Source organism: Leopardus geoffroyi, chromosome C3 (genome assembly GCF_018350155.1).
Source record: "Leopardus geoffroyi isolate Oge1 chromosome C3, O.geoffroyi_Oge1_pat1.0, whole genome shotgun sequence".
Taxonomy (NCBI): Eukaryota; Metazoa; Chordata; class Mammalia; order Carnivora; family Felidae; genus Leopardus; species Leopardus geoffroyi.
In genome coordinates, this window is record NC_059338.1 from 12,221,036 (window position 1) to 12,234,854 (window position 13,819).

At 43.0% G+C, this 13,819-nt stretch overlaps 1 protein-coding gene across 1 annotated transcript in view; it reads right to left on the reverse strand.

Annotated features, from left to right (window-relative positions):
• Positions 1–13,819, reverse strand: part of IARS2 (isoleucyl-tRNA synthetase 2, mitochondrial) — a 65,961-nt gene that overhangs the window by 703 nt on the left and 51,439 nt on the right. The window contains exons 15-22 of the mRNA XM_045455726.1: positions 10,901–11,009; positions 8,710–8,812; positions 7,424–7,549; positions 6,723–6,854; positions 5,503–5,609; positions 4,571–4,716; positions 3,667–3,857; positions 1,400–1,544 (exon numbers count right to left, since the gene is read on the reverse strand). Of these exons, the coding sequence (XP_045311682.1) occupies positions 1,400–1,544; positions 3,667–3,857; positions 4,571–4,716; positions 5,503–5,609; positions 6,723–6,854; positions 7,424–7,549; positions 8,710–8,812; positions 10,901–11,009 (1,059 nt within the window). The remainder of the gene's footprint in view (positions 1–1,399; positions 1,545–3,666; positions 3,858–4,570; positions 4,717–5,502; positions 5,610–6,722; positions 6,855–7,423; positions 7,550–8,709; positions 8,813–10,900; positions 11,010–13,819) is intronic.

The following is a 13,819-nucleotide window of genomic DNA, read 5'->3' on the forward strand; positions in this document are numbered from 1 at the left end:
CTGCTTTTTCTACAAGTCACTGAACTGTTATCTCCTCAGGCAGAGCAGAGCAGGCCTTCTAGCTCTTCTTTAATCCAGGTTTAGTTCTGACAAATTACTTTGCCTCTCTAGCTACACAAGAATTTGACTTTATTTAAAAAAAAAATTTTTTTTTACATTTATTTATTTTTTGAGAAACAGTTGAGACAAAGCGTGAGCGGGGAAGGGGCAGAGAGAGACAGAGACACAGAATCGGAAGCAGGCTCCAGGCTCCGAGCAAGCGGTCAGCACAGAGCCTGACGCGGGGCTCGGACCCACAAACTGTGAGATCATGACCTGAGCCGAAGTCGGACGCTCAACCGACTGAGCCACCCCGGAGCCCCTACGCAAGAATTTTTAAAAGTTGAAAAATTCTAGTGACAACTGCAGTGTGCCCACTTACAATTTCTTGGTTTGACCAAAAGAAAACAAAAATTTCTCCATTATCAGTGCTCAGACTTCAGACTGAATACATGTAAGAAAGTTATTTTCTAGCCATAATACAAACAACGTACGTTAACATTTTGAGAAGCAAGTGAGAATCTTTACTACGTGGTCAGGGTTTCCAGGCCTCAGATTTACACTGATGCCCATAAATTAGCCTCACACCTCCCGATGGCACCTAACAACTCTGGAAAACACAGGCAGCGTCCCCTTCCCAGAGATCCCGCGTGTTATTCTCTGTTAATGTTGCTGTGCCTCCATCGCATCACCGACAGTACTTGCTTGGGAGAGAGGCCGTGGTGGGCACGAGTTCGATAAGACATCTTCCTTAACCCTTCATTAAGAATGCCTACATCTTGGGGCACCTGGGTGGGTTGAGTATGACTCTTGATTTCGGCTCACGTCCTGGTCCCAGGGTCGTGGGATCGAGCCCCATGTCGGGCTCTGCACGGAGCATGGAGACAGTCTCTCTCCCTGGCTCTGGCCCTTTCCCCCGCCCACACTCTCACTCTCTCTAAAATAATTTTTTTAAATGGCTAAATCTGTTAACATAGGGTGGGCAAAATAAGCAATTTCAGAGTCAACGCTGGAGAAGGGCGGGCTAGGCAGTACTAGGGTACTGAGTGTCAAAGGACAGGAGCACAAAAAGCCAACGGGAGTGAGTGAGGCCAACTAACTTCACACACAATGACAACTATCAATTATTCACAGGACAGCAAGGGAAGCTCTCTCCTCTCCCTAGTCCTGGGTTCCCAAGGTCATCATGCAGGACGCTTCTGAGAGCTGGCTTAGAAACTTGAGCCACTTCCCATAAAAAGATGTATTCTAAGAACATATCTGCCTTTAGAATGCACCTAATCCACGGGAAAGCTGGAGATGACCTTCGATTATCACTCAGTTCTCCAGGTCCCTCTCGTTACTGTGGCCTCCTCCTTACCTTCTAAATTGATCAGAAACGTCCCTTTGCGCTCAATCACATCTGTCGTTAGTGTTCGTGGTTCCTCAGGGAGTAAAGTCGTCTGGGAAGCCATCATTAATTCATTCAACTGAGAGGTGCTGGAAGTCTCCTCAGCTTGTAGCATCTGGGAACGAGCATGTCAAAGTTACCATCTCAATTTTTACTGCAAACTGAGGTTGTAAGAATAAATGCTACAGACTCTTGTGTTTTGTGAGTAACCCTTTGGTACCAATATCTCCTAAATCCATTCTTAAGTAGAATGAAACGCTTCAGCTAAAATCTTCCAGTCAAGGGGCACCTGGTGGTGCAGTCGGTTAAGCGTCTGACTCTCGGTTTCTGCTCGAGTCATGATCTCACAGTTTGTGAGTTCAAGCCCCACGTCAGGCTCTGTGCTGATGGTGCGGAGCCTGCTTGGGATTCTCTCATTCTCTCTGCCCCTCCCCAACTTGTGCTCACTCGCGTGCTCTCTCTCCCTCTCTCTCTCTAAATAAATTTTAAAAAATTAAAAAAAAAATCCAGTCAGTAGGTACCTCACTATGCTAGATGCTAAATGTCCCTTATGATTAGAAACACAGTGTTTCTTATCCCCATTTTCCAAATGAGGAAAGCCACTCGGAGGGGTGCACTCACCCACGGTTCTCAGGCAGCAGGTGGGGAGCTGGGATTCCAGCCCAGGTCCAGTGGCCTCACGGCCCAGACTTCGTTATCCTGCACCCTGCCTCCCGCTTTAGGAGAGGGGTCAAGGCGCTACATGAGACTTGCTTTCAGCAACACAGACCAATGGAGGCAACTGAATTACCCCCAGAACTCTTCTGAAGTACTAGAAAGCTGGGTGTCTGATAAGAATTTTTCCATTTTTCATTGTAATTCTGCTCTTCAAAATGAGTTAGTAAGCTAATATGGACATTCCTTTAAAAAAAAAAAAAAGCTCAAGAGAAAACAGGAGCTTTGAGGAAATTAATTTGGTTTTAACAAATTCATGTAATTAGTAACTGATGGATCCAGGACTCCATCATCTGACAGCTACCTAACGTTATTCCTAAGAAAAATACATTCATATTTTTTTAAATCCCTAAGTTTTTTCCAATGTAAATGATCCAAACAAGGTGTATTTTTTTTAACTTACTACTCAGAACTAACGAAGTCAAAAGAAACATGACATGCAGGAGAAAAGCCCAGTACTAGGCTGTGTAGCCTTAGCTCGCTCACAGTTGCAACGGTCCTCAGTTTCCTGCTCATAAAATAAAGGAGTCTGAGCCTGCCAACTGGTAGATTTTAAAACGTATCTTACTGGGGCGCCTGGGTGGCGCAGTCGGTTAAGCGTCCGACTTCAGCCAGGTCACGATCTCGCGGTCCGTGAGTTCGAGCCCCGCGTCGGGCTCTGGGCTGAGGGCTCAGAGCCTGGAGCCTGTTTCCGATTCTGTGTCTCCCTCTCTCTCTGCCCCTCCCCCGTTCATGCTCTGTCTCTCTCTGTCCCAAAAATAAATAAACGTTGAAAACGTATCTTACTGAAATTCTCCACTATGGTCAACGATCTCCTAGAGACTAGCTGTTTCAAGCCTCAAATCTTAATTTAATCACATTACTAAAAACTTAAAGTGAGCTTACCAACCAAATGAGATGGTCATTTTTCAGAAAACTATGATAGCAGTAAGACTTCTAAAATATAGATTATCAATTCTCTTCTCAAGCATTGAAAGTAGAGAAAAATCTTGAGCCAGTATGTTAACATAAAAGTCAATCTGGCCAATGAACCCCTAAGAATCCCAAGAAGAAAATTCTGATGGTCCTTTCGGAAATAAAAATAGGATGAATGCTTTCAGAGAATGCATGCTGATTTGCTACAGCAAATGAATTTTCTTCAGATTTCCTGAGAAAAAGATTGAAATCCGTTCTTGGATTTCTTTTGACAAAATTCGCAGAGAACTAAACCCTGAACACAAAACTCTCAATTTTTATGTACTGGAAACTAATGTCATCGGTTTCTGTCACATCCAAGTAGGCCCAAGGTTTTGCATTTCAAATAGGACTTTATTGCACCTTCCCTGCCCCTCTGGTAAAGTACATACTTTGTAGAAGGAGGGAAAGGAAGCACAGAAAAGTAGGAAACAGAATCTGTGATAATATCAGGGTTACAAGATTTGGAAACTACAAAATCTTACTTACACAGAGATTTTTAAAAGCCAAATTTCAGGTGAGGCTGTAGGATCCTAACATCATTTTCAAAGGTACAAACCACTCCTCACCTCTATTATCTCAAAAAGCAGCCCGGGCTCTATCACAATGGTAACCTTGTACTCGGCGGCATTTTTACCAGGGATGCTTCCAAGAAATGAATCTCTCATTGCACAGGCGCCCTCTATTGCTTCCTCTAATCCTGGCTTCTTCCAGATAGAACTTGTTCGAATCCACCCAGTACGAAAAACACTCTTGGGTTCTATAAAAAAAAAAAAAAAAAAAGGTAAAGTAATTCACATATAGCCGTTTTAAACCATATGCAGAGCTCTAACCATGAAATATTTATTCACAGAAAATAAGAATTGTTATTTATGGTAAATATTATGGAGCCATTCTAAATGTTTACCAAATATTTATATTCACATTTGGAAATCTAAACAAAGGAAAAAATATATAGTAAGACCTCAAAAGGAAAAAAGGATGCCTAGAAGAAAATAAAATCGAAAAAATAGCCCCAAATTAACAGTAGTTGTCTTTGGATAGTGAGATTGTGAGTGACTTTTTCTCTTTGAATTTCTATAGTTCTAATTTACTATAAGCTTACTAATTAACAATCAGGGGGAAAAAACCGTGATAAAAATATTCACTAAAGGCACCACACTTTGTCTTAATAAAACCTAAAATATATTTCACACATTTAGAAAGGCATCGAGGAAAAACTGATTTTGCGGTAATGTCAAGTTGCTCGTACGTTTCAGAAAGCACTCCGTGGTGGCTTGAAGGCCATTCTGAAATGCATCGTACGCGGCCCCAAACAAGGGCAGAGACGGTTGAAGGGCCAAGACCTGTCCTGCCACACGCGCGCACCACGGACGGGAAAGCGCCCCTTCCACGGAGTAGAGAAAACCAGAAATCGCATCCTCACCAGGGAAGGGTCTTTCTCATCATGAGAACAAATCGAGTGTTCCTTACCTTTGACGTAAGGTATGTGCTGGAACGCTTCCTCAGCCAGGTGAGGAAGAATGGGAGCAAAAGAACGAACCATCACGTCCAAGATTTCAGCCAGGGCGGTCTGGCAGGAGCGCCGTCCGGGGTCGCCGGCGCTTTCACAGTAGAGCCTGGGCGAGAACAAAGTGCGCGGCAGGGCGTTACACGCACGCAAGTGCGAGCGCCGAGGCAGGGCCTGCCTCGGGCTGGGTCTCCTCCTGCAGTGGCCGGTCCTCTGGCTCTCACCACCTTCCGATTTTCCGAGGCAGATGTTCCATCACGTAACTTTACTGATCAACCCTCTGTCCCGGTTGGCCCCTTGCGGGTGCGCTCGCCTTCCCCCAACACTCCCCGCAGCGGCGCCGCGTCCACGTCGGTTTTCCGAGAGACGACAGCCGGAACCCTGACCACTGATACGTTAGTTGATGGTATTCATCTTCCTGTGTTCGGAGGACTGGGGGTTACGATCCCCGTGTGTAAGGTCCCTGAGGTGCTCACGGGTAGGGGCGGACACCTCACGGTGGCTCACCCGCCACCCAGGAAGACTAAGCACCAAGCCCTCCTCTGAAAGGATACTGGATAGTACTGATCTGACACAATGTTCGTATGGTAACAGTTGCCTGTCTCTTGGTCTCTCCTCAAAATTTATAAACTCCTCTGAAAACAGGGACTAGATTCATTACCCCCACTGGCACCTGTTGCTTAGTGAGCGCTCACTTTACCACGCAGAGCACAAAGCACGTTCCTTATATCATCTCTTCTCATAATCACATTATGAGGTTGTATTACCCCTGAACTCAAGAACCCAACTTCTTCATGACTGCACAGTGCCGCCCATCTGGCTCACCGATGTACGCCCGGAGTTTGTCAAGCAGAGTAGACACTCAAGAAATGTTTGAATATTCAGTCCCACATACCTGTCTTTGATTATGCTGAAATAAAAGTTGGAGAGTTCTCTGGTATAAAATGCTCGTAACAGTCGAACAACTTTTCCAAAATCATACTGTTTGTATGAATCGGTAATCTAAGGAACAAAAGCCAAAACAAATTTGGAAGATGGGATAAGCAAGCAAAAATGGAGGTCCTGTGAGCTTGCATTATCCTCCCTGGATCCCTCAGTGAGCCTAGCCCTCGCCCTATGAGCAAAATGTGTTCCTTTTCAAAATCTGTTCAAAGGCAACAGATACAAAACAGGAGATATGCAGTAGTGACAGGATCTTTGAAACATTTCTGGCTATCAAATTTGACCATCCTCAGAAAACACTGAACATTCTACTCTGGAAACTACAAAAGAATACTCGTCAGAGGAATCAAGTTTTTTTGTTTTTTTTTTGTTTTGTTTTTAATGTTTAGTTTTGAGACAGAGAGAGAGAGAGAGTGCGAGCATGAGTGGGGGAGGGGCAGAGAGAGAGGGAGACACAGAATCGGAAGCAGGCTCCAGGCCCTGAGCTGTCAGCACAGAGCCCAATGCCAGGCTCGAACTCACGATCTGTGAGATCACGACCTGAGCCAAAGTCGGATGCCCAACCGACTGAACCACCCAGGTGCCCCAGGAATCAGGTTTTAAATGATAAACCACACTATTTTAAAACAGCAGAGACTACAAGTTGCCACTGTTCCCTCATTTTCGCCAGAAAAGTAAAATTGGGCAAGTGTCTGTAGGGACATTTCTGACACAGGGTATGTGGAAGCAACCACATTTCCAATTTTTGAGAAAACACAAATTATCTGTGTATGTATAAATGGGAGAATATCTTACGAAACACAGAGGAACAGTCATCTCAGTTATTTCTATTCTTTGAAGAGTGCATCTACAGATAAAATATAGCTCCACTTTAGTCCTTCTTCTTGGGGAAATATGTAAGGCAGACCTCGAAGAAAAGTGTGGTCTTAGGGGAAGTCTGGGCCTACTGTTCCCACCAGGTACTGTGAGTCTCCTGAAAAACCACCAAAGAAATCCCAAGACTTCACTACCTAAAGGGAGCCTAAGAATGTGTGGACCTTACCAAGCATGACTTTTCTCAGTGCCATGGTTACTGTTTCTAGTAATGTCTGTTCTGCTTGCGTGCAACTCCAATTTCAACATTCCACAGTGCTGATATTTCTATCTGCCAGAGGCTTATTAGTTCATACTTACCTTGTTTGCTAAATCCTGCAGTAAGTGTAGCATGTACTGGTCTATGACATACATATCGTTAACAGGAATGGCATCTGTTTCTGGGTTGAAACCACTGACATTTCCCAAAAGAAAGCGGAGTGTATTCCTAAGCTATCGAGAAAGAAATATGCAGTCAAAAACAAACGTGAGCCTTTAATTCTTACTGAAAAGTTTTTTCTGTAATTTTTATCCAACTCGTGACTTTCTTAATGGGATTTTTCTTTATATATAGATCATTCCTAAATGAGACTACAAATGTCAAAAAACAGACTCTCATTTCAATAGCCCAGGTATAGAAACCACCTCTGGACTCTACACATGAAGACGGAATTTTCATTGTTATTTCTTTATAACCTTATAAAGGCAAATCCCCCTTCAGTGGCCCAGTGTGTTCCTCTGTATAGGTAAGAATGTTATTTTCACCTGCTTCCCAGGCAAAAATAAAGATAAATGGAATGAATGTGAAAGGTCACAGAGCACACAAAAAGTATATAAAATTAATATAATTTTGTATTATCTTATGCTAGGTTATATTTTATAAAATATAAAGACAGCATATAAAATTATTAGGATTACACTATGTTTTCACTGTTTTGAAATGCCAAATAAAATGTACTTCATTTAAAAAAAAAGTCATTTAGCGCACTTTTTATTCGGAAATGGGAAGAAGTGACGCTGACCTTGTTAATATCATCTCTGGCAGCATTAAGTGCAGCTGGACCAATGGTCACTTCAGTGAAGACGTTGGACTCGGCCACCCACCAGCGAAGGACATCAGCACCATAGGGAGGCTCTTTGCTTTGATCCTTTCGGTGGAGGGAAAAACATATTAACATATAAATGGTGAACGAATGTTTTCGATATTCTTCTTCCGACATATTTGAGCACAAAGTGAGCATAAGATATACTTGCACTGTAATGAAATAAGGGCTAACAATCTCAGAAATCAGCTGTGTCTAAAAACCAACACTGGGAAAAAATATGCTCTGCGATCTTGTTTCATGCATGGATGCGGGCATTTCTGTATCCATCCATCTGTGACCGCTGGGGTCGATGCAGTGCCCTGATGCCTCTCTGATGGTGGAGGGGGTGCCCCCTAGCCACTCCTTACACAGAGCAGTGATTACTGGGCATTAGGAGGGTGGTACAAAGCCAAAGGAGTAATGGGTATCTGGGTGGCTCCGTCAGTGAAGTGTCTGCCTCTTGATCTCAGCTCAGGTCTTGATCTCAGGGTCATGAGTTCAAGCTCCACTCTGGGCTGTGTGCTGGGCATGAAGCCTACTCAAAAAAAAAAAAAAAAAAAAAAAGCCAAAGAAGTAAAACGACAGGTGATTTCTTTTCTGAAAGCAACTCCAAAATAAACCAAATTATTAGCATCATTAATGAGCATCATATCTGGAGTTGCTAATAATTTGGTTTATTTTGGAGTTGCTTTCAGAAAAGAAATCACCTGTCGTTTTACTCCTTTGGCTTTTTTTTTTTTTTTTTTTTTTGAGTAGGCTTTTTTTTTGAGTAGGCTTCAAGCTCCACTCTGGGCTGTGTGCTGGTCCATGAAGCTGGTAAGGGGCAGAATTTCTGAGAATGTAATAATGAAGCATGAATTGTAATCTCATTGTTTTCTTATACTGATTCCACTGAACTGTACATTTTTATTGTTTTTTTTAAATAAATTTTTACAAATTCTGAAGTTCAGTTAAACAAAGAGATAGCATGGTTCAGGACCCAATCAGAGACTCAGACCTGAAATGAGTCAACAGGGCCACAACCCCAGCCCTTCCCTTTTTCATTAAAATCATGTATTACCTAAGAGCCTAGATTTAAAACACAGTAAGGCACCTGCTATTAGCATAAAAGATAGGTTTTCATTATTTTTTTTTTTACATCGAAGTAACTACATTAAAGATTTTGGCTGCCAATTTAGAAGCCTTAAAGCAAAAATAAAAAGACTTTTTAGAGAACCACCTACTTGTCCTCCATTGATGACCACATCAGGATCAATGACATTCCCAAGAGACTTGGACATCTTTTCTCCCTTTTCTCCAAGGGTAAAGCCATGAACAACCACTGTCCTAAGAAAACAAATCAGCTATTATGATAACACAATTCCAACAGTCTTTTTGAAGGTCACTTATAGTTTAAAAAGAGTTATCTTAGCTTGATCCAAAAACCAGGATTTTTCTTGATTATGCATGAAAGCTTTTCTTGAAAGCCTAATTCTCAGCTGATTTGTGATGACTGTTAGATAATAAGCTCTCTACTTATACATAGAAATTACTTTTTTGAGAGAGAGAGAGAGAAAGCACCAGCAAGCAGGGGAGAGGGGCAGAGGGAGAGCGGGAGAGCGAGAGAGCGAGAGAGAGAGAGAGAGAAAATCCCAAGCAGGCTCCACACTCAGCACGGAGCCCGATGCAGGGCTTGATCTCATGACCGTGGGATCATGACCTGAGCCAAAATCAAGAGTTGGACGCTCAACCGACTGAGCCACCCAGGCGCCCCATACCTAGAAAAATTTTGATGTTTACATTCACTATACAAACATTTTCCTGAGCATCTATGATGTTTTCATTTTGGTCATTAAAACTAACAGATTTATCACCTCAAAAATAAACAGATTATCACCTCAAAATATTTTCAAAAAGACAACGTGAGAAAACTACATCTGCTGTTCTACTGGCTTCTAACAGCAGGTTATAGTAGTGTCTGGCCGGCTCAGTCAGTGGAGCATGCAACTCGATCTCAGGGTTGTAGGTTCAAGCCCCGTGTTGGGGGTAGAAATTACTCAAAAAAAAAAAAAAAAAAAAAAAAATACTACAATCTTTAATCAATCAATCAAATAAAAGCAGGTTATACAAGAAACCCACACATGTAAATTGTTCTGAGATGGGTTTTTGTTGTAAGATAGTCAAAATCTTAAGCTATTCAAAAATTTTTCTGATTCTCTATCCACACACTTGAATAAGGAAAACCGATTATCTGTAACTTGATACCTAATTTAACAAAACAAGAATGTTTCAGTTAATTAGCCACTTGTGGACATTACAGATACAAGGAGATGTGACCTCAGGCCGTCTTCAAGCATCGCAGGGTACCATCCTCCACGTCATGTCTTCCCACATTTCAAGCTCTAGCTCTTCGGAGAGTTCCCCACTCCTCCAGTCGATGCTGACTTTACCTCTTGTGGGAATTACCCGTCTGTGTCAGGGTCAAGACTTCTCTGTATTGCTGTTTGTTTTTTTTTAACTTCAAACTCATTTCTCATGAAACAAGAGACTAAGCTGATAAAGGAGGTGCCTTATCATATCCAGGCATAATTCGGAGATATTGCAGGTTTGGCTCCAGACCACTGCGATCAAGTGCATATAAAATTATGTCTACACTACTGTATTCTATGAAGTGTGCGAAAGCATTATGTCTAAAAAAACTACGTACATGTCTTAAGTAAAAAATACTTTATTGCTAAAAAAAAACACTAACTATCACCTGAGCTTTTAGCAAACTGCAATGTTCTTGCCTGGGGGAGGGTCTTGCCTCGATGCTGATGGCTGCTGACCGGTCAAGGTGGAGGTCGCTGACAGCAAGGGTGGCTGTGGCAATTTCTTAAAGACAACAGTGAAGTCGGGAACACTGCCTGACCCTGCCTTTCACACACCACTTCTCTGGGCACGCAATGCTGTCTTACACCGTTTTACCCAGAGAACAACTCCTTTTGAAATTGAGCCAAGGCCCTCAAACCCTGCCACTGCTTTACAACTAAATTCATGTGATACTCCAAATCCTTCACTGTCCTTCACTGTCCTTTCCAACCATCTGCACAGCCTCTTGGCCAGGAGTAGATTCCATCTCAAGAAACCACCTTCTTTGTTCGTCCGTAAGAAGTGGCTCCTCACTGTGAAAGCTGTGTCACGAGACTGCACGATTCGGTCCCGTCTCCAGGCTCCACTTGTGACTCTGCTTCTCCTGCCGTTTCCACCACGTCTGCAGGCACTTCCTCCACTGAGGTCCTGAGCCTTCAATTTGTAACAAAAATGCAGCATCTGCGAAGCGCAACACAGCGAATTCTGCCGGGATAAGTGCTCGGCACGGGGCTTGGCACCGGCCAGGGCGCCGCACAGGTCCTCACAGCGTGAGGACACCTTTAGCTCAGCTTGAACACTTACTTAAAAGGTGCTTTTCTCCTTGTTGCCACACTTGTTAATAAAGAAGACTGGAACCAACCACCAAGCTGATCTTTTCCTTCCAAGTACAAATCTGCTCTTTGGTCAGTACCTCAAAATAAATATTAAAGAACAGAGAAATTTAAGTTAATTGAAATGGGAAAATGAAAATAAATATGCATCAAAGTGTTAAAATAATAAAAGCAATCACGTCATTTATTTCATGCGTCATGCTGCCAGTCACTGGAGCTATTACCCTCTCGCTGCCCATTTATTAATCAAGAGAAACAGAATAAACGTTGGAGTATGATCTCCTAAACTAGAAGTAACTAAAATACTACCTAAGTTAGGGACTGATTGGGACGCCCGTGTGGCTCAGTCAGTTGCACCTCTAACTTCAGCTCAGGTCATGACCTTGCAGTTTGTGGGTTCGAGCCCCACATCGGGCTCTCTGGTGTCAGTGCAGAGCTGCCTCAGACCCTCTGGCCCCCTTTCTCTCTGCTCCTCCCCCACTCAGGCTCTTCTTTCTCTCTCAAAATTAATAAATAAAGATTTAAAAAATTAAAAAAAGATAGTGACTGATTAATAATTACCAGTATCAATATTTCCAGTTGTCTCTTATGAAAATGAGCATCTAGCTTTATGTTAATTCATTTGATTCTCACAGTAACTCTATAAGGTAGGTATTATCATCATCCCATTTCACAGATGAGGAAGGTGAAGCACGGAGATGTTTTAGAACTTGTCCAAATTTATGGGACAGTAAGCGGTAGAGAGGGATTCTGAATCTAGACCATCTGACACTGGAGTACATTTAACCAAGAAATTAAACAAATCAGAAAAAAGGATCTTTTAAAAAGGGCAAGTTATAAACTTCTAATTTGACAATGACCCAGTCAAAGATGAACCAACTATTAAAAAGCCATGTGAGGCAGGGGTTGGGGTGAGCGATGAGGGGTTGGGGTAGGAGGGATGAATGGCAGAGCACAGAGGACTTTTAGGGCAGTGAAAATACTCTGTGTGATACTATAATGATGGATACATGTCCATTATACCTTTGTCCAAACCTATAATAGGTACAACACCAACAGTGGACCATAACGTAAACTACGGACTTTGGGTGGTCATGATGTGATGCTGTAGGCTCATCTACTGTCACAAATGTCCCACTCTGGTGGAGGATACTGATAATAAGAGAGGCTATGCATTTGTGGGGGCAGGAGGTATATGGAAAATCTCTACACCTTCTTCTTAATTTTTTAAATATTTATTTTGAGACAGAGAGAGAGAGCATGCAAACAGGGGAGGAACAGGGAGAGAGGGAGAGAGAGTCCCAAGCAGGCTCCACACTGTCAGCACACATCCCAACGTGGGGCTTAAACTCACGAGGCGTGAGATCATACTTGAGCCAAAACCAAGAGTAGGTCATTTAACTAACTGAGCCACCCAGATGCCCTTGAGTGTTTATTATTTTTGAGAGAGACAGAGAGAGAGAGAGAGAGAGAGAGAGAGAGAGAGAGAGAGAGAGAGAAAGAGAGAATATGCGCTGGGGAGGGGCAGAGAGAAAGGGAGGCAGAGGATCCAAAGTGGGCTCTGCACTGTCAGTACAGAGCCCAGTGTAGGGCTTGAACTCACGGACTGTGAGATCATGACCGGAGCTGAAGTTGGACACTTAACTGACTGAGCCGCCCAGGCTCCCCTCTTCTTAATTTTGCTATAAACCTAAAATGGTTCTTTAAAAAAAATAAAGTCTTTTAAAAGAAGATGTAGTGGGGCGCCTGGGTGGCGCAGTCGGTTAAGCGTCCGACTTCAGCCAGGTCACGATCTCGCGGTCCGGGAGTTCGAGCCCCGCGTCAGGCTCTGGGCTGATGGCTCAGAGCCTGGAGCCTGTTTCCGATTCTGTGTCTCCCTCTCTCTCTGCCCCTCCCCCGTTCATGCTCTGTCTCTCTCTGTCCCAAAAATAAAATAAACGTTGAAAAAAAAAAAAAAGAAGAAGAAGAAGATGTAGTAAAAGGAGAAAAAATGTGGGGCCCCTGGGTGGCTCAGTTGGTTGGGCCAATGACTTCGGCTCAGGTCATGATCTTGTGGTTTGTGAGTTTGAGCCCCGCATCGTGCTCTGTGCTGACAGCTCGGAGCCTGGAGCCTACTTAGGATTCTGTCTCCCCCTCTCTCTACCCCTACCCTGCTCACGCTCTGTGTCTGTCTGTCTCTCAATAATAAATAAATGTTAAAAAAAAATTTTTTTTAAATAAAAAAGAAAAAAAAAGAAAAAATGCTCTATGAACAACTTAGTCTCAAATTTGTTAGGACATATACATAAGCAAGCTTCAGGGCTACTTCTGCATTCAACAGTTAACCAGTTAATTCAGGAGTTAACAATCTAAGATAAAAGACCATTTGCAAACATTGTAAGTAACAATCATTTCAGTCAAGACTCATCAAGGGTGAAGATTTGGTGAGAACACAGGGTATTTCCATAGTTGTCAAGTGTCTCTCTACAAGACACTTCCCAACTTAACAATCCCTCTGGCGAGATGGGGGTAAGAAGTCACCGTAATGGAGAAAACAAGCAGACACCACTTCCAAGGGACCAAAGTTCAACATCACTGGTCAGTCACTGTGTGACTTCTGTTACGATGTGGAAAAGGACACAGTGTCTCTTCCGTGATATTCCTGCCCAAAACGCATAGTCTAAACCACATCATGAGAACGCATTACACAAACTCAAAATGAGGGGCCATCGACAAAATAACCTGTACATGCATGTACATCAAGGGCATGAAAGACAAGATCAAAGTAAGACTAAAGCGACGTGACACCCATGCCACGTATGGTCTTAGACCCTAGGACACTTATTTTCCCTCCTTCCCGAGAAAGGGCATCACTGGGTGAAATGTGAATAAGGTTTGTAGATAGGTGACA